At 42.5% G+C, this 18,891-nt stretch overlaps 1 protein-coding gene across 1 annotated transcript in view; it reads left to right on the top strand.

Moving 5' to 3' along the window:
- Positions 1-9,874, top strand: part of HMGA2 (high mobility group AT-hook 2) — a gene marked incomplete at its 3' end in the record, with an annotated part of 111,186 nt that extends 101,312 nt beyond the window's left edge. Inside the window, exon 5 of the mRNA XM_082281206.1 lies at positions 9,827-9,874. Within this exon, the coding sequence (XP_082137332.1) occupies positions 9,827-9,874 (48 nt within the window). The remainder of the gene's footprint in view (positions 1-9,826) is intronic.
- Positions 9,875-18,891: the final 9,017 nt, after the last annotated feature.

Genomic DNA, 18,891 nt, shown 5'->3' with positions numbered 1-18,891 from the left:
AGCCTGACTCACTATCTTTAAGAAATATGTTTCTCATTTTGGAGGGCTTTTCTGAGAATGGCTAGGGCAAGGTAGAGCCCTGTACATTAAATTCACTCCTTCAGAAACAAAAAAACAAGGGATGAGAAAAACCAGGGCAGAGCGCGGAGGAAGAAGAATGGCGGCGGCAGAGCCCACGCGCCCTGTCCTGCTGAGGCTGCACCGGCGGCCGGCAGCGTGGCAAGGGCCGCTCAGCCTCGGGGCTGGCGCTCGTAAAAATGTCACCAGTGCGCTTCCACTGTGAAAGGCGCTTTTATCTCCCCCTCCCACAGCCCCTTTCCAGCGGGTACGTGGGGCTGGGCCCAGCGGCTGCCGCTTGGCCTCCCCGCATGGCTGGACCCTAATGAGGTGTGTGCGGCTCTTGGCTGCAAGTTTTCAATCTCTTTCTTATTACTTCAAAGCTGCTGCTCCAAGGTTCAGACAAGTTTGATCACTTGGCAAAATCTCTCAGCTGGGATTCAAAGGGGAAGATGTTTTATTTTATTATTTATCATTGTAGATAGATAGCGCTTCCCAAACTACTCTTGCTAGTGGCTTCGTGGTCAGAGCTGCAATGCTTTTTTAAGTGATAAAGGATTGAAGGTGAACAACTTTTGGCAGTTGCTTCCTGTCTGTAACAAGTGGTCGTTTTTAGGGGGAGAGAAAAAAGGAGAATAGAAATCTAACAGGCCTTACTTTACATTCCTTTTCATGTTCTAAATTTGGGGGTGGGAGGGAGGAGCAAAAGGTAAATGATGTGGGTTTGACCTCCATTTCAAAGCCTCGGTAGTGTTTCCCTACCCTGTTCTGGGAGACGGTTGCTGTAGTCCTTCCTCTGCCATTCAGCATAAAATACGCAGAGAAACTGGTGCTATTTCAAGTACTTCAAGGGCTCAGGGGGAAGGCAGACTCGCTCAGGTTTACCTGTGTGGGGTCCAGTATCCTTTTGGGCTTTTCCACCTCCATTGCCACAAGAAAGCAGAGCTAACACAGTCACCCACAGCATTTCAGTGAACTAGGCAAGTCTAGGGATTTTTAAGGTTGGCATCCACCTTCTTTTGCTCTTTCATCTCATTGTGGACATACATATTAGTGATTAGAGACTATTATTAGAACCTCTGCTTGCCTTATGCTCCAGTCTGGATTCTGGCTGTGAATGCAGAGCAGTTTACCACTCCTCCAGTTTACAGCCTCCACAAGAGGTTTGTAAGAGCAGCTTCTCGAAGTTGGGGTCAGTCCAGCTCAGTTGTATATGTTTCTAGCAGCACCGCTGCCTTCTTTTTCTTAATATTTTATTTCCTTCCCACCAGAAATGTTTACATATTGTAGGGTTGAAGCTCTCCAAGACAAAATACATCTCTGTCAGTGTTGCATAGCACCCGCAATTGCTTCAAGCACCATTTTCATTTTAGGGCTGTGCTTTGTAGACTTTAAATGGTGTTTCCTGCAAAATTCTTCTGACCAGTACTGAGATTTTGCTGAAGATTTTCAGTCTCCTTTTAATCACATGGGGAACAGATTTTTTCAAAGTGTTTTGACCTGCTGAGGTCAAAAAGGCACTTGCTGTACTCAGATGCCAAAACGCGTTTTAAGAAATCTGGCCTGACGTAACTTAGGCAGCTGAGTCTCAATTTCAAAAGGCTTCAGCCACACAGGCTTTGGCACTGAGCAACTTACTGCCTTGCAGAAGCCTCATTGTTGAGTTAATTTCAGGCCTGCTTTAAAATCCATGGCAAACTTGGGCACCTAGAGCTGAGGTTCGTTCAAGACCATCTGTAAGAGAAATTGAGAGGCAGAAACTAAGGCAGGTACTTTTTAGGTTAACTAAATGTCAGTCCGCCTAATTCCTGTTTCTGGAAGTTCTCAGTGTGAGCCCTCCTGGATTTAAAACTCCTGTGTCAGATAAGCCCTTTCTCTCGAAGTCACCAGAGAGACTCATTATCACTCCATTATATCAAACAGTTCTCCTAGTGGGAGATAAGCTAAGAGATAGACAAAAGTTTTTGATTCCCCCTTAATCTAACAGGAAGAATAGACTTGAATCTTTATTTTAAGTAAGCTGTTCTAACTTAAAGAGGAATATCCTGTCCTGTCCTGTGGGAATCCCCCTAGGCAATGTCTTGGTCCCCTCCAGTTATCTGAACCTGTTGCTTAAGGACCAAAACTTGGCCAAGCCTGGCGAGACACTTTCTCCAGCAGAGGAAGGGGATCTGTAGAAGTGGTTTCTGTGTGTGTAAGGATGGTTAACTCTCACAGACCTCTACCAGCTGAGTCCCAGCACAGCCCCAGCAACTTCACTCTGGCTGCCTCAGCTAGTTCGCTTCCTCCAACAGCTGGGGGTGTGTATTATCCAGTAATCCCCATGAGCAGCCTTTTTGCTGGTGAAGCAGTGCTATTCCAGCAGTTAAAGGAGAGGACACACTTAATTCACTTACTAACTATGCAGCTAAAAAACCACAGGCTGGTGACCTGCAGGAGAGCATAGATTTTTGCTTTATTTTCTCTGCTCCCTTTCTGTCTTTCACAGAATAATTGATTATTTATGTAAAAGTGGAGTGACTTTAACAGAAGAAAGATGCATCTTCCATAGACAGAAGTTTAGCGGGGAGCCTTCTTCCTAGAAGGTAGAAAACCCAGCTTGAAATATCTGCTTCAAATCAGAGAGCATGGGGATTTCAAAACACGTCCACATGTGAATTTCCAATCCAGTGCTATTGCATATATGCACACTCAAAGATAAGTCTTATTTTTGCTGTCTGTTACACATTGCCTTCCTGAGTGTGAAAACTTTGATGACACCACTAAGTCAAAGTAATCTTTAAGATACTTTATAGCCCTTAGACAGCTCCCAAGAGCATTAGGCTGCTCTGCACACGCCCACCAGCAAGCACTTGAGCATTGGGAAAGTTAACCAGCAGCTCAGCAAGGCTGCTTGCTGGTATCTAAATATTGCTATGCCATCATGCTGTGGCCAAATCTGTGGTCTTTTGAAGACCAACATCTTTACATAATGAAGTGGGGTATTAGAGGCTAGGTCAGTAAGAAGTTACACATTTAAAGCAAGAATGTTGACTTCCAGTCCCTACATCTCCACCCAAAACTGCCCCATCTGCTGCCATCTCTCTATTTGTCTCTTTGTTTATATTTAATGTCATTTAAGTACTGAAAGTTTTACTTCCTTGGGGGAGACCTACCTGCTCACTACTCCCAGGGCTGTCTCATGACTTAGTCTATGATTGCAGAAGCAGTGCTGAGAGAAGGCAGGGCGTCTCAGAACTGCTCTGTAGGCAGTTTTTAACTGTCCTTTTAGGCACCAAGCTAAAGGATTTGTGCTCCTTCTAGCATGCTGACAGCTGCAGTGCACAGAAATTGCTTGCTTCTGGTCTGGCTGACTTATATGTGTTTAGATACAGAGTTTTTGTACTGAAATAATTCCTTAAAATATTTTTTTAGTCCAGCAGTAAGAAGGGTTGTATGGCCTTTTCTGTATATGGTCACAGTGATCTCTTCTGCCCTAATAAATCCTTTCACTGTGACATGTGAAGTATACCTGCAGCAATTTGAGTTCTGAATCCATCTTCTGGAGTTAAATTTTACTGCTGAGTGGCACCTGTCACTGAGCTCACTAGTGCGCTTTGCAGAGAGTGCAGAGCTCAAAGCAGCAGGTCCCACCCTAAGCTTCACACAGAACAAACCTACTCTGAGTGCCTGTTAGTGCTGTAAGAATTTCTCAAGCAGTTTGGTGTGTCGGCTGTGGAGCAGTTGGGATGGCACTGTCTCAGCTGGGCAGAGTCTGGGCCCTGGCATCCGCTCTAGAAGCCATCTATTCCTATCCCTATATTTCAGGGACTCCTGAAAATATTAGCTTGCATGCCAGGGGATTTCAGACATGTTAACAGCAGACAATGGCCCACAGTTTGCAAGCTGCTCTTGTCAGCAGTTCTTTTTGACATATCTATTCAAGCATACCCTCTTGGGCTTAGAAAGCAGCCAGCAAAATCTGTGCCAATAGCTAATACTTCATTATAAAATAAAAGCTCTAACAAATTCAGAGGCTCCATATGCAGCATTACTGTGATCCTGCAGTTTATTTCACAAAATGGGTTTTAGTTTTGAAGTCTGCTGTTCAGAAATTCATGAGCAGAAGGTGAAAAAACTGAATTGCCAGTTGACCTGCCAGTGAGTTTCATGGGGCAAAGACATTTAACCTTGAAGTTTTGCCTAGGGTATTAGAACAGAATAAACATTTTTACAAAAATACCACAGTTACTCTTCTGCAAGTGGGAGATGCTCTTCTCAGACACCAATGATTGTCTCACCATCAGGTTTTGTTGTTATCGATTTGTGGGGGTCCACCAAAAATAATGCAGAGGATGTACAAAGACCAAACTAAGTATGTCTATTCTTCAGGCTACTAGGATGCTACTGGCTGCTTGTAATTCCAGAAAAAATAGCCTGCACCAAACAAGTGTGGGTCACCAAACAGAAGTCTTGGGCAGCAGGTAGACTTACATTTCACCAGCACGGGATGTAGTGGGAAAGAAGTCTCTTGAGGTAAGGGAGTGACTTTGATCTGAAAAGATGCTGAAGTTTAAATACAATCATTTATGGCACAGCTCCATTCTGCATGGTACCACCTCTGAGGTTTAGCAATGAATCACAGAATCATTTGGGTTGGAAGGGAGCTCTGGAGATCATCCAGTCCAACTGCCCTGCCAAGACAGGGTCACCTAGAGCAGGCGACACAGGAACCAGGTGGGTTTGGAATGTCTCTAGAGAGGGAGACTCCATGACCTCCATGGGCAGTCTGTTCCAGGGCTCTGCCACCCTCCGTGTGAAGTAGTTCTTCCTCGGGTTGAGGGGAAGCTTACTGTGGTTTAGTTTATGGCCGCTGCTCCTCATCCTGTTGCTGGGCAGCACTGAAAAGAGTCTGGCACCATCGTCTTGACACCCGCCTTTGAGATGCTTATGTGCAGTAATGAGATCCCCTCTCAGTCTTCTCCAGACTAAACAGGCCCAGCTCCCTCAGCCTCTCCTCATAAGAGAGATGCTCCAGCCCCTCAATCATCTTTGCTGCCCTCCGCTGGACCCTCTCCAGTAACTCCTTCTCTTTCTTCTACTGAGGAGCCCAGAACTGGACACAGCACTTCAGATGTGGCCTCACTAGGGCCGAGTAGAGGGGGAGGATCACCTCCCTCAACCTGCTGGCCACACTCTTCCTGATGCACCCCTATAAGGTGCCCGTGCTAGTGGCTACCACTTCACATATTCCTGCAGTATAAACCAGTTTGTTTTTCCACAGCTGCAAGACTTCCAAAGCAGAGATTCAACTTCATCATTCTGGAGAGGGTTCATGGGTCCACATCTCAACACAAATGTTCTGTGCCCATTGGGTGTTCCTGGGGGTCACAGGCATCCACACAGAGAAGGAGGGCATGATAAAGGAGACCTTTCTGACTTATCTTACCAGATTAGATATCCAGGGCATCTAAAACAGCCTCAGGTGCTATCTTCAGGCAACCAGATCCCACCACGGTTGTCATATTTTAAAATTCTGTGTTGGCCAGCCCGAATAAACATGCTGCAGATGGCACTTCTAACTGAAACCTGCTGTCCTGCTTCCTGTTCCTTTCTTGTTACCTTCACCACTGCTAAAACAGGGCTAAAAACTGTGGTACCAATCCCCTGCAGAGTTGCCCTTCTGAGGGCAGATACCTGCTATGAGTCATTGGAAAATATTTGTCCTTCCTCTGCTGCTGGAAGCCAACCTTGGTGAGAGATGAGGGTCCAGGCTAGTGTCCACATCTGCCAGCCCCTTGCCAGCGATGCCCCTCACCAGTAATGCCCCTCAAGAAAAGACCTGTTAAGCATCTGTGCACACAGGAGCTTTGGAGAAAGCCGCCTTGCAGCTCTGTTCTGGGAGACACAGCAGCTCCCCATCACTCTGCACCTGTCAGGGCAGTTACAGCAGTTCAGGGTGGAAACAGCTCAGTGTGCTGTGTTTGTCATGCAATATCATGCTGTGTCCTGCAGCAGCTCAGGATAAGCATACCCATACATGGGACCCATGAATGGGACCAAGGGCATCATGTGCCAAGCAAAACTGCATCTGCAGCATGTCCCTGTGCCAATCAGTCCACAAGGATACATGTATGGGGATGTACACACGGATTCATGGAGAGTCACCTGGGATATTGTCTTAGCAGCAAGACTAAAGCCTGAGCTATGCATATGAGTACTCACCCTGTCGTTCGAGTGTTTGTCCTACTCACCCTGAGCTCTTCATGGCTGTGGCTTCCCTGTTAGCCAGATCCAGCCTGGTTTGACGCTTTCTCAGGTTTGTTTTTGCAGTCTGCTGGCCCAGCCTCTCCACTAGCTTGCTGCAGCAGAAGACAAATAACCTGGGGAGTAGCCATTCAAGGCAAAACTGTGTATTGTCAATGCACATTTATGGTCAATTAACACATGTCACCATTCTGCTTTCACAACTCCAGTGAATGTACCTAGAAAGTGAGAACAACCTGAATTAAAGCTGCCATGTAACCTGAAACTTTTGCTTCTTGGCTGAGTGCATCCTATGATGGTGTTGCTGAATTTATGTTTTGCATGGCTATCACACTCTGAGTGACTTGGATTTCTAATGTCTGCTCTAATGACCATGCTTTCCTTCTTAATTTTTTCCCTTCTCTTCAACTTTATTGGAAGCACATCTGGACTCACAAAGTATTTAATTCCAGCCCCAGTTCCTCCTTCAACTTTTGACTCAGAGAATATGATACATGGCTATGCCATTGACCTTGGCAGGTCTGTGAGGACTTGCAAGTGCCTGGAGGGTGCTTTCTACTGGTAAGCATCCTTCCCCTGAGGTGTCCAGTGCCCTGACAGTGCCAAGCAATGCACTTCAGTGAATCTCTGGCTGAAATGTCTCAGCATATAGCCAGTTTTCAACTTCTAAAGGTTACACAGTTTTCAAAATGCCTGCCCTACCCTCCATCTTTTGGAAAGTGTGGGGTGGGGGGATGCTGTAGAGACAGAGGTTGTGTTGAGGGTCACAGCCGCACAACCTTCTGATATTTGCAACCAGTTTTTCACAAGTGAAAAAGTTCCCTCTCTGTTCCTGCATTATACTTCTGTATTTTATCTTTCAGAACCTCTACTCATTTCTTCCTTTGGGTCCCTCCATGCATATATGTCTGACTTGTACTATCCCTTTGTTTGAATTGTAAGCACTTCAGAGCAGCAATCATGTCTCCATCTGTGTCTTGACAAGAAACTTACAGGATAGGTTGGCTTAGAACCACTCATCTGTAACTGAGCAATCTTAGGCTTTTGCAAGGAATGAACAACAATCTGATCCCTTTGAAAAACTTTTGTTCATAAAAAAAGCATTTCCCAACACTGATGTGAATTTTAAGTCTGTCAGTCTCAAATATTTTTAATAATTAGTTTATTATCTACATATTTGGGGGTGTTAGCTTGATTTTTAGTTTCTCATCCTTCCAGGTACTGCAGGTACACATATTTGCACATACATGTGGAGGTGAGAGAAACTTCCTTCATTACACAAACATACAGATATGCATGAAGGAAGATCTTCTCATTAATTTTCTTGGTCACTACAGCAAGAGTTACTAGGAAAAAAAACCACTGTGAGATTCACAGTAAAAATCACTAGTGGACAACTTTTTAACTGAAAAAAGCTCTCTTGTGGCCACCCTGGCTGAGCTTTGAAGTATGTCCTTTCACATACTTTGCCTCTCCCCCATCCTTCTTACTCTGTGATCGGAAGTCTACCTTCATGGAAAATGAGTTCATCAGGTTTCAGTAGTGTCCTGACAAGCCAAGCATAAAACAAAGAGAGCTGCCTCTCCGCACCCACACATGTGCTGCCGTCTTCCAGGAAATGATAATCAGAGGCTCAGGGCTGACCACAGTGCTGTAAGAAATTAAGCATGTGATCATCATCAAATACCAAAACAAGTCTACCTGTATTATGTTAAGAGCACAGAACCCACAGTCGTAATTTTTTAACTGAAATACTTGGCTTGGAGGCAAAGCCGGGGTTTGCCGCAGTTATCCTGAGTTCTGAATTACCAAGGCTCAAACCAACATATTTTGCAGTGTCTCTCCACAGGCAGCCCTCTGGTAGGTGCCTGAAAATACCATTTTTCTTCTTGACTGAAATGTTGTAACAGTCCCGTTCTGCACAGAAGATAAGCAGGAAAAATGCATTATGCATTAATGGGATTCGATGGAGTGTGAGCTCGGATTCCCCAGTGCCACCAGAGACAGAGTAAAATTTACTTGATCATTTCATGAGTTAAGAATCATTTCTGTTGCAGCACTGCAAATATAACCCAGCTACAAGAGGACAGTAGTTGTTGTGAGGAAAAAAAAAATTCATCTGTATGATAGATGAGTGTAATCTGGAATTTAAGAATTGAAAAGCCAGGGTCAGAGGGTAGCTGACGTGATTTTGCTCTCTCTCCTCTGTCCATGGCTTTGATCATGCTACATCTTTCTTTGTGCCTGGTGCTCAAGAGAGTACCCCAGGGTCATGGCCTGTTTCCTTGTCAAGAGGTATAAACCTACTGGCCTAAATATCTGAGGCCCAAGCTTTAGCAGGGGTGGGGGCATGAGGGAAGAGGGGGGAGCATTTCCTTCATGCTTTTCACTTTTCCCACATAACCCAAAGCAGACTAAACAAAACCAGTGTGAAATCTCATGGATTGATGCAGCTATGGTTATATTTTTTAAGCTGTCATCCATTCATTTATAGTTATGTTTATTCCCTGGATTTACAGCTTTTTTCAGCCTTTTCTTGCAGGGAGGTGCAGGGGGAGGTCGAACCCTTTTGAAAGGGGATTGCAGTGAGCAGTGGCCTATGATTAAAGCGCTGTGTTTTTCCTTGATGCTGCTCCTCCGCAGCAGTGTCACACATGGTAGCATTTAGGAGCCCTTCACAGCTGAGGTGTTTCAAACACTAATGAATGGAAGTGTGGTCGTATAAGGCAGGCAAGCTTTAAGGCAAGCTTTGCTGAATGGTGTACTGTAGTGGCCTGGGAAAGGAAGAGAGTTATAAATTGTGTCAGTTAGCCACCCAGACAAAATGAAGCCATGTGGAAAATCAAATCTATTTAAGTATGAAGACTGTTATAAGCAGTTTTAAGCTGGTCATTCTTCAAAGGTCTCACTTGGCTGAGGGGGTAAATTCCTCTTCTTCCTAGATCTTTTTCACGTGCCGTTTTAGGTGATGATGTGCAGTGTTTGATAAAAAACAACTTTTCACTGGCAGCCCCTTTTATTAGAAATGTTAGTTGCCCCCAGTTCACCATCCATGTCCTGAAAAGTACTGCACATTTGTTAAAAAAGCAGCATAAGAACATCACATTTGGTCAGGCTTGCTGAAGGCAGACATAAAGCAGCACTAGGGACAATGAGGAGGAGAAGGCTTTCCAGAGTAACTGCTTAAATTGGATATGTGCTCAAAATGCTTCCCTTTTCTAGCTGCCGATGTGTGCTGGCCGTAAGAGGCCCATGACAAAGCATGGCGCAGAATACTTTTTCTGGACATCTCCTGGAGTAGAAGAAAAACCTGGCAAGGCAAGGTGGGGGGCTCAGAGAGCAGGGTACCTTCCCTTCCTCCCCATGGTGGCTTCTTTAGATATCACAGGAGCTGTAAAGGGCATTTTGTTAGCTCAAGAGGTAATTGTCAGCTGCGTGAGAGATGACTGAAGTGACAGCCTAAGATGCATGGTCACCAGAGTATTTATTATTCCTATTTATTATTCCTATTTGTGTATTCTAGGAAGAGACTGAAGAAACGTCCTCACAAGAGTCTGCAGAGGAAGACTAGGAGATCACACCATGCAATTTCTACCTCATCAGCAGTTGGGTCTTTTGAAGGGAGAAGACACTGCCTTGACCACTTACTTTCTATTGCCATGGTCTTTCCACTTTTGCCTGGGGGGAAAAAAAAATCACATAACCTTAAAAAGGATTTGACTAATCAACTTCTTTGTAATCCCTTCACAGTCCCAGGTTTAGTGAAAAACTGCTGTAACACAAAGGGGACACAGATTAATGATGCAACTTTTAATTACTGTTTTCTTTTTTCCTAACCTACTAATAGTTTGTTTGAGCTGCTAAGTAAGGGTGAATGGGTGAAGAAGACCTCCAAATCAGGGTTATGTCACTCACTGCACTGCATATAAACAAGAAACTTGTAACATAGTCATTATGATGGGCATTGAAATAGGAAAGGCTGGGTGTGTAACACTTACGCCTTGCAACACTTCCAGCAACTCACTCCCTACTTAGTGAATTCCCTGTTTTAGAACACCAAAGATAGGGGATAGATACTACTCTTTTTCTTTTATAACCTTCTTGTAGACTTGTACTTGATTTTTTTTTTTTAAGACTTACTATTATTTCAGGAAAAAAAAAGAAAGCTGATCTTTCACTTCATTCAGCTGATAATCAGAAGAAAGAAAACATGAAAAAGGTACTTTCATTTTGCAAAAGGGAAGAAAGACAAAGATACATTGTATAGTTACAGATACAAACATATCAGCACAAGCAATAGTAAAAAAAATGAACAGTCCTTATCTTCTGGGTAATAGGAAGCCAGGGAGTTGGCTTTCTTAGAGCCAGGCGTTTTCTATGGAAACAAAAATGACTGACACCACTCTTATGCCATTAATGAGTAAGTCTTTATTGATAAAACTGTTTTAAAACATACAGAAAGGTACCTAGAAATTAATCATAAATTTTTCTAAACAAAAATAATCCAGATTTTTTTCTTAGTTTCTACTAATTCCACTTGCCCTGTATACTAGTATTTTGAAAGAATTGAATCGTTCCTCATTACTCATCAGTCACAATGTAAGAACGAACACCATGTACCTCAGCTCAGCTCATGCAGTACTTTAAGCAATGTATTTTGACATAGGATGGTTCACTGAGCACCTCTGTGCTAGTGGCATTTCTCCATCTTTTCATTCAAAGCAGCACTTTCAGCACCAGATGCAATATTACCCCACTATTCAATACTACCTCTGATTTTTACAAATAACTCAACAGACTGATAAATACATGCTGCTATACGCATTCAATGCAGGAAATTTTTACTGGGTAGATAATCATGAGTATCTGCATTTTCCCCTTATTTCTATTTCGACATTTTCTGCAGTTAAGGAAGCAATGTCTTTTTTGTGTTTCAGCATGACTATGTGTTTTTCTTTCACTTGGTTTGTTTGATTTTTTCCCTTTTTTTTGTGTGGGTTTTTTGGTTTGGTTTTATTTTATGTACTTATTCTATTCTCTGCTAGACTTCTGTGTAATGTACTGTTAACTTGAATATATTTTTGTACTGAATTGCTAATAGGTTTGTGAGGATAATTTTCTTCAATGACACTACATGACAGAAAAAATTTAGCTGTAAAATTTAAATATTACTGTCCAAGTTTGTACCTCAAATGAATTGTTTAAAGAAATGGACTAATTGATTGACAAAGACCTACCTCCAGACTTTAAATGGAATGAACTTGTTACTTTCAGCATTAGTTTTGAGAAGTTTGAAACAGTTAGGACTGCAACTAATCCCTAATTCAAAATTATTTTTGTAAAATAACTTGTGGAAAATGAACACATTTTAAATTACTTTCATATTAAAAATAAAAAAATGAACAAAAAAACCTTCAAAGAAACTTGAAGCTTTGTAGGTGGGAAGCAACAAGCTCAGCTTTTGCATAATGCAATCACAAATATGTGTTTTTAAAAAAATAATTAGTAGATTGTAAGAAAATACTTGACAAGTATTTTCGTGTATTTTACACAAATGTGATTTTGTAATATGTTTCAGCCAGATTTATTTTAAATGCTTCTTATGTAGAGGTTTTTTATTCTCCCCTCTTTCACTTTTGTAGTTCTTTCTCTCTCTCTCTCCCCCCCCTCCAATTTCATTTTCTCTACTTCTGTTTTATTTCCCTTCTTCCTCTCTTTCTTAGTCAGTACTTTGTACCGTTATATTAATAACTGGGCCAGGGGTAGTTTCTCAGGAAGGCATCTGTTGGTATGGCTTTAGTATGGAGCCAAATGCAGTTAAAGATAACGACTTACTGGCTTCTTCCAAGAGGCAGTGTTAAGAAAAATGGACCTCCACGAAAGACTGCAGAGGGTTCAGTGATGGAAATTGCTGGGAAAGAGCTTATTGGAATATTACAACTAGACATGATAATATCAAGTGAAAGAGAAATAATCCTAGCTATACAGTATCTCTAACAGGCCAAATCCAGTGTCACTTGAAGGCAGTAATAGGAATCTGGCTGACTTCAAAGGGCATCAAATCAAGCCTTATCAAGTCCCTTTTGGGGTTTGAGGGGCTTTTTGCATTTTTTAAAACCACAGTATTTAGTGGATGACACAGAAATAGTGGCTCTGTGTGTGTCACTCTTCAACCTCTGAGAGACTTACTACTCTGATGAACTGAATCTTACATTTTCTATATATTGTAGTACAATCAAAACACATTACTACCTCTTAGGGCCTACTATACCTCATTTTTTCAAACTGAAAAATTGCATGTGGCCATTGAGTCAGTGAGAACATCATAAAATTTTTTTATATATATAGTTTATTTTTGTGGGAGATAAATTTTATACGACTGTTCTTTGCTGTCATTGGTCACTGCTAACTATGACTGGACATGTAACTCTTCTACCATTTCTGCAAGAGAGGTGTGTTTGCAGGAAAAAAAAATCGCTTCAAGATGTTTAACTACAGTTTACTTTTCCTTTTGAGTGTTTTCTAACTTTTTGCTTTGTTCTTCATGTAGAGTTGCTGTCTATGATTGTACTTCAAATAGCTTGCTTGTTGAAAATGTTCCTTTAATGGTTTATCACAGTCTGTTCAGCACAATAAACATAATAGCTTCTGTGATCCCCATGTTGCTTGATTCCTAGACTTTTGTCACAGTTCCATAAAATGGGTAATAAAGTTTGGTCACAATGACCAAATTTGTAAAATCTTTGCATGCAAGTAGTCTTTTTTTTTTGTTGCAGGACCATGGGCATGTGCCTGAGAAGTTAATTTGCTGTTAGGGACCCCAGGGGTGGGCACCTAGCAGAACAACACATCTTACGATGTTCCCCAAAAGGTGACACACCCATTTGTGGCCCAGGACTTGCTGTGCCGAGCTAAGGGCTAAACTGTTCCCTTGGGGACCAGCAATCCTACCCACCAGACGGGGAACACAGTAGCACAGGCTGATACGGGTTTTGTTGCCTGGTTTCAGATCCGCTTCTTGTGGGTCCACCAAGATGATAAGCCTTCTCTTTTTAGGCAAAATTGTGGTTTGCATCCAAGTTCATGGAGTTTTCATTATGCAGGCATTAGGCTAGAAAGAGCAGGTACTCAGAGCAGCAGACACAGGGATATGTCTGGGTACCATCCGGGGCACGAATTGAAGAGCTCAGGAAACTGCATTAAAACTCAGCTATGCGGAAGATTGTCACAGGTAAGTCAGGCAGGATTCTTCTGGCTTGTCTTCATTTGCTCTTTACATGGTCTCTTGGCCTGTTACAGTGAGATTTGAAGTCATAGAATCATAGAACATCCTGAGTTGGAAAGGACCCACTAGGATTACCAAAGTCCGACTCCTGGCCCTGCACAGAACAGTCACAAGAATCACTTATGCGCCTGAGAGCATTGTCCAAATGCTTCTTGAACTCTGTCAGGCTGGTGCTGTGGCCACTTCCCTGGGGAGCCTGTTCCAGTGCCCAACCACCCTCTGGGTGAAGAACCTTTTCCTGATATCCAACCTAAACCTCCCCTGACTCAGCTTCATGACCTTTCCTGGAGTCATGTCCCTGGTCATGAGAGTGAAGAAATTGGTACTTGCCCCTCTGCTTTCCCTCATGAGGATGTTGAAGACCACTATGAGGTGGGACATGCACTACAGACTTAACCAGATGATGGAGGTGATTGTCGCACTCTGCTCCTCATACGGCTTCCCCTCAATGCCCTTCACCATCCTCATGGCCCTCCTTTGGACACTCTACAATAGCTTTATATCTTTTATATATTGTGGTGCCCAAAACTTCACACAGGACTTGAGGTGAAGCCATACAACTGCAGAGCAGAGTGCAACAATCACCTCCATCATCTGGTTAAGTCTGTAGTGCATGTCCGTTGATTCATATTGGCGACTATTCCTCTCTCACCTAAGGGGATTGCGCAGTTAGTATTTCCTGAGATATGTAGATTTACACATTCTTTGTGTTCACTCATTTGCAAACTCTCCATTCTCAACGTCTGTCTTCCCAAGAGCTTCATGACATGTTCCCTTTGGCCTCAATTACTTGTAAAATAACCAAAATAAGATCACGAAAAAAGCACTACGTAACAGCACCCATTCAGTCCTGAGTCAGATGTGAGTAATTGCATTCATCACATTATATGTCTTCTTTTTTGTCACCCTGCTTCATGGTATTAAAAGATCATTCCAATGTTCAGTCTTCCTGGTGGTCATCTTCCCTGAGGCTGCCATCACTTGGCTTTTCCTGTTACTTTATCTGATGTGATGCTCCAGCTGTAACCCACCCACCTGATGGGTCAGCCAAGTGGCTGAACTTCTGCTACTCTGTGCTTAACTCCCCTCTACTTCTTAATCATTCCTCCAGCTTGCTTCACTCCCACTTCCCTTCTCAGGGCATCTCCCAATAAATTTCTGCATGCTTTATTCCACAGTAAGACTACTTGTGCGTATAAAACTAATTGACTTCTGCAGGATCAAGGCCTGCATTTTTCTAGCAGCCAAGAGTGCATATGGCAAGAGTCATATTAAGTTTCTGGTTTTGCTTTCCTCTGCCATCACATCTCATCCACACAAATATGGAGAGGAACTACTGAAACCTGGTACTGCCAGTCCCTTGCACAGCTATTTAATTGTCCATAGCTCTTTTCAAAACCAAATCATCTGCTCTGGTCATCATTAGAAACAGGACCCAGAGCAATTGCAACAACATGTTCCCCCGATCACATGAGAGGAGTCAGATTTGTCATGCCTCACACTTCACCTGAAGCCTGAATGAAGAGTTGTTTTTCACCCCAGCACCTCTGCATACAAGGATGTAGAATTTTGTCCCTCAAATTTTCCTTTTATAATGTCCCACCATCTTTGGGATTACATCAATTTTTGAATATACAGAAGTACTTAAACATTGTCAAGGTTTAAGAACAGCACTCCTGCCTCCCCTCCCTCAGCCCCCTTTGGTGGGAGACACAAAAGGCAGAGATTATGAGCTAAGAACAATTTACTGGAAACAGCAATGAGATTTAAAAAAAAACAGTAAAAGCAACAATAACAAAAGTGTACAAGAGAGGGTGTTTTACATGCGAATTGCTCACCCACTGACCTGATGCAGCGCAACCCTGAGACAATTAACAAAATGGCAGCTGGACCCTCCGTACAACTGTTTCTACTCTGACTGCAAGCCCCTCCTTCTCAGAAGCGAGAATCTCCTACTTCCAGCCACCAGTGATGATGTGTGTGGTGTAGAACAACAATGTAGACACACCACATGGCTCCAGGCTCTGCACCCTCACGGCTACTGAGAAAAACTAACCCTGCCCTTGGACCAAACCAAGGCAAGCATGTAGCCCTTAGCACAAATAAAAGTCCAACTGCTTTATGCCTTCTCTTTTCAGAAATACTACCAGTTGAAACTTTATTGAACAGGTTGTCCCCAGAAGCTGTGGATACTCAGTCCCTGGAAGTGTTTGAGGCCAGGTTGGATGGGGCTCTGAGCAACTTGGTGTAGTGGAAGGTGTGCCTGCCCATGGCATGGGGCTTAGAATTAGATAATCTTTAAGGTCTTTTCCAACCCGAACCATTCTATGATTCTGTGATTTATTATACCTACTTGCTCAGTCAAATGAATGTGTGCCATTGTGTGTTAAATACATTGTCTGAACAATACAGATATGGAAACACTGAGAGTCAGATTTGACAGAGCTCTGAACAACCTGATCTAATTGAAGATGTCCCTGCTCATTGCAAGAAGTTGGACTTTTAAAGGTGCCTTCCAACTCAAACTGTTCCGTGATTCTATGATCCCATGATCCTTGTTGTCTGGACTCTTTACAACAAGCACAGTTGATATAGGTTATTGCTCCTCCTGCCTGGCTCCAGGACCCACGGGCTTTGTGCCATGCTAGGAGATGCCAGTGATGGGGAAACCTCGATTCTCTTGCCACCCCACCTCACTCACAAGTGCAAAAGGAGTGAAGCCATCCTGAGCATGCACTCCACCTTGCTTCCAGACGTCCTTGGCATGCAGGTCCTGCTCTAGCCGAGTTGCTGTTCCAACCATCCTCGTGTCCTTCAGTTAGAATGATGAGCTCTGCTGCTCTGGACTGATTCACCTCCATGTGTCAGTAAAGTTTAATATGTCTTTCTTCTTCACACCTTTTACTGCCCTTTGCCATTCAAACAACCTTTTGGCCTGTTGGAGGTGTTTCTCACTAATTTCCTTACCACCTGTGATTTAATGCTTTTCCCCTCCTTTATTGCTCTAAACTTGCAGTGCACTTGTTCTGGTATTCAAGAGAAAGAAAGCATCCTCCTGTAATTAACATCCTCCGAAGATACATGAATGTAATTATGATTACCCTGAAGATAACAGTCCACTGTGGTAGCAGCTTAAGTGGGAAGCAATCTGCCTGTTTACACTCTAAAATGACACTGCAGATGGTTGTGCCCCAAACCTGCCACACAGGATTACAATCAGCTTTTATATGCTAGAAAAAGGGGAAATTGAAACATTAGCAGATAAGACACAAGCCTTAACAGTGCTTCCCTACTGAGATGGGGCTAATTAAGCACAGGTAAAAACATTAGCATTGTCCCATAAAGGAGGAGCTTTAAGTTGTTAATAATGGCTAGGGTAAAACTGGAGCTGGAATCCAAACATACGCTACATTAAGGCATGCTATTAAAATAATCAGTGAAAGAAAATAACAAATGAAAGTTGGGTGGATCTGAAAAATCAATAGCTGGCAGAAACATTAATTAGCCAGAGAGGAAACTTAGCAAAGACAGAAGTCCCATCAAAAAACAAGATTACATTACCTTATACATGAATGTCAGCTGCAAAATACTATGTGGGACCACCAAAGATTATGATTTTAATTGAAGGGAGTTTTAATTCAGAAAATCTATTAAATATATATAGTCCCTCAAGGCATTTTGTTCTTAGTTCAGGGAAGAGGAAGAAAAATAAGCACATTTTTACTGCACTGGAACACATTTGCCATAAAACCATAGTTTTAGCAATATCACATAATAAAAAGTGAAATTTAAATCAACATTTGAAAACAAATCAGCTCAGCAGATGCACAGAAGGAGTTACTTTGGTCCTGCATAACAGCAGAGCATTGTCTGAAGCTACCTCACAGTCTAAGATAGGGGTTTTATGAGGCCTGATATGCCAGAGGGTGTTACAAGAAATTACTGCTCCTCCTGCAACTGCACTTGGGTCCAAGACAAATTAATGTCTATCAAGAGCACCATTAATAAGATTATTTTTGCCAGAGGTTCATAATGTGCACACTTTGGGATGGTTTAGGTTTGGCATTTTTATGCCAACAGACAGTAACGTCAATGATACCCAAACCCTGGGAAATGTCATCCGCTGGACTTCCCCAAATGATCCAGACTTTTGGTGTCCCCACATATGGCTGTTATGTTATGAGCAACACCCTTGAGATCCATCTCATCTTTGCAGAGAGAAAGGAATGTTGCCCTAAACAAAGCTCTCTGTGGCAAAAACTCATGGTATAGAACTTGTGTTGGAGGTGGCCATTACAAAAACCCCACTCTCACTTTTGCAAGCAGTTTACAATCACGAGATGAATCTGTTTAGTTTTGGGTATGTGGAACTATACAGCAGGACCATAACTGCACCTATATCTTTTTAAAGTAGCCTTTGAAAAATGTCATATATTTTTTTTTGAAGTGTTAAAAATCATAAGACATCGCTTATGTCCCTGGCACACTCAACAAAGTGTTATATTGTATTTACAATAACAACACAGCAATCGCACAGCACAGGGAAGGAGACCAGACTAAATGTCAGAAACCTTATGTTATCCAGACCAATAAGGACATTTTTTTCATAAATAAGTTTCAGTGCATCGTTATTCAGAGGTGAGGGGGAAAAGTTACAGTTTTCCATTAAAATCTTTAGAATGAAATTGCTTCATCAGCACTTAATTATCTGTGCTGGGAATGAAAGTTGTCTCCATCCTATCAGAATGTGACACAAAACACTTCGGTTTGGTTACGTGTGTGTTTTAATGAAAACAGTCCCTATCTTTCTTAACCAATACACACAATTAAATAGTATAGGACTTGATTTCAATAGGAAGTAGTCTTAAGAAAGGAAGATAGGAAGATTTCATTTCCTATAGGACACAGGAAGCATTTATAATCTTCTGTCTATCCCCTTTCCCTTAAAAACTTCAAGGCTATTTCAATTCTTTTTGGTAATTAGCCTTGACCTGTAAAAGATGACCTCTACTATTGCCTTTTCCTCATGAGAGCTTGACTAAAATCAGCTTGTAGTGCACAGATTTAGCTTTGCACTTCTCTAAACTCTACATTATGGGGAATCTCAAGGCCTTAAATAAACTCTTAGGACATGCAGCCCTGAAAGTAACTGGTTGTGGGTCAGTAATGGCTTTTCTGGTGACACAAAAACCTGCAAATCATGAGGCTAAATAGGCGCAGTTCAGGGTGCACACAAATGAAAGATGCATGGAAGAAAACAGTGATGGGCAGGTGGATGAAATCTTACTGGTTTGCTTATGGCA

Source organism: Coloeus monedula (assembly GCF_965178545.1).
Source record: "Coloeus monedula genome assembly, chromosome: 4".
In the NCBI taxonomy this organism is placed as follows: Eukaryota; Metazoa; Chordata; class Aves; order Passeriformes; family Corvidae; genus Coloeus; species Coloeus monedula.
Note: the sequence above shows the minus strand (reverse complement) of the source record. Positions and strands in the feature narration are given on the sequence as shown.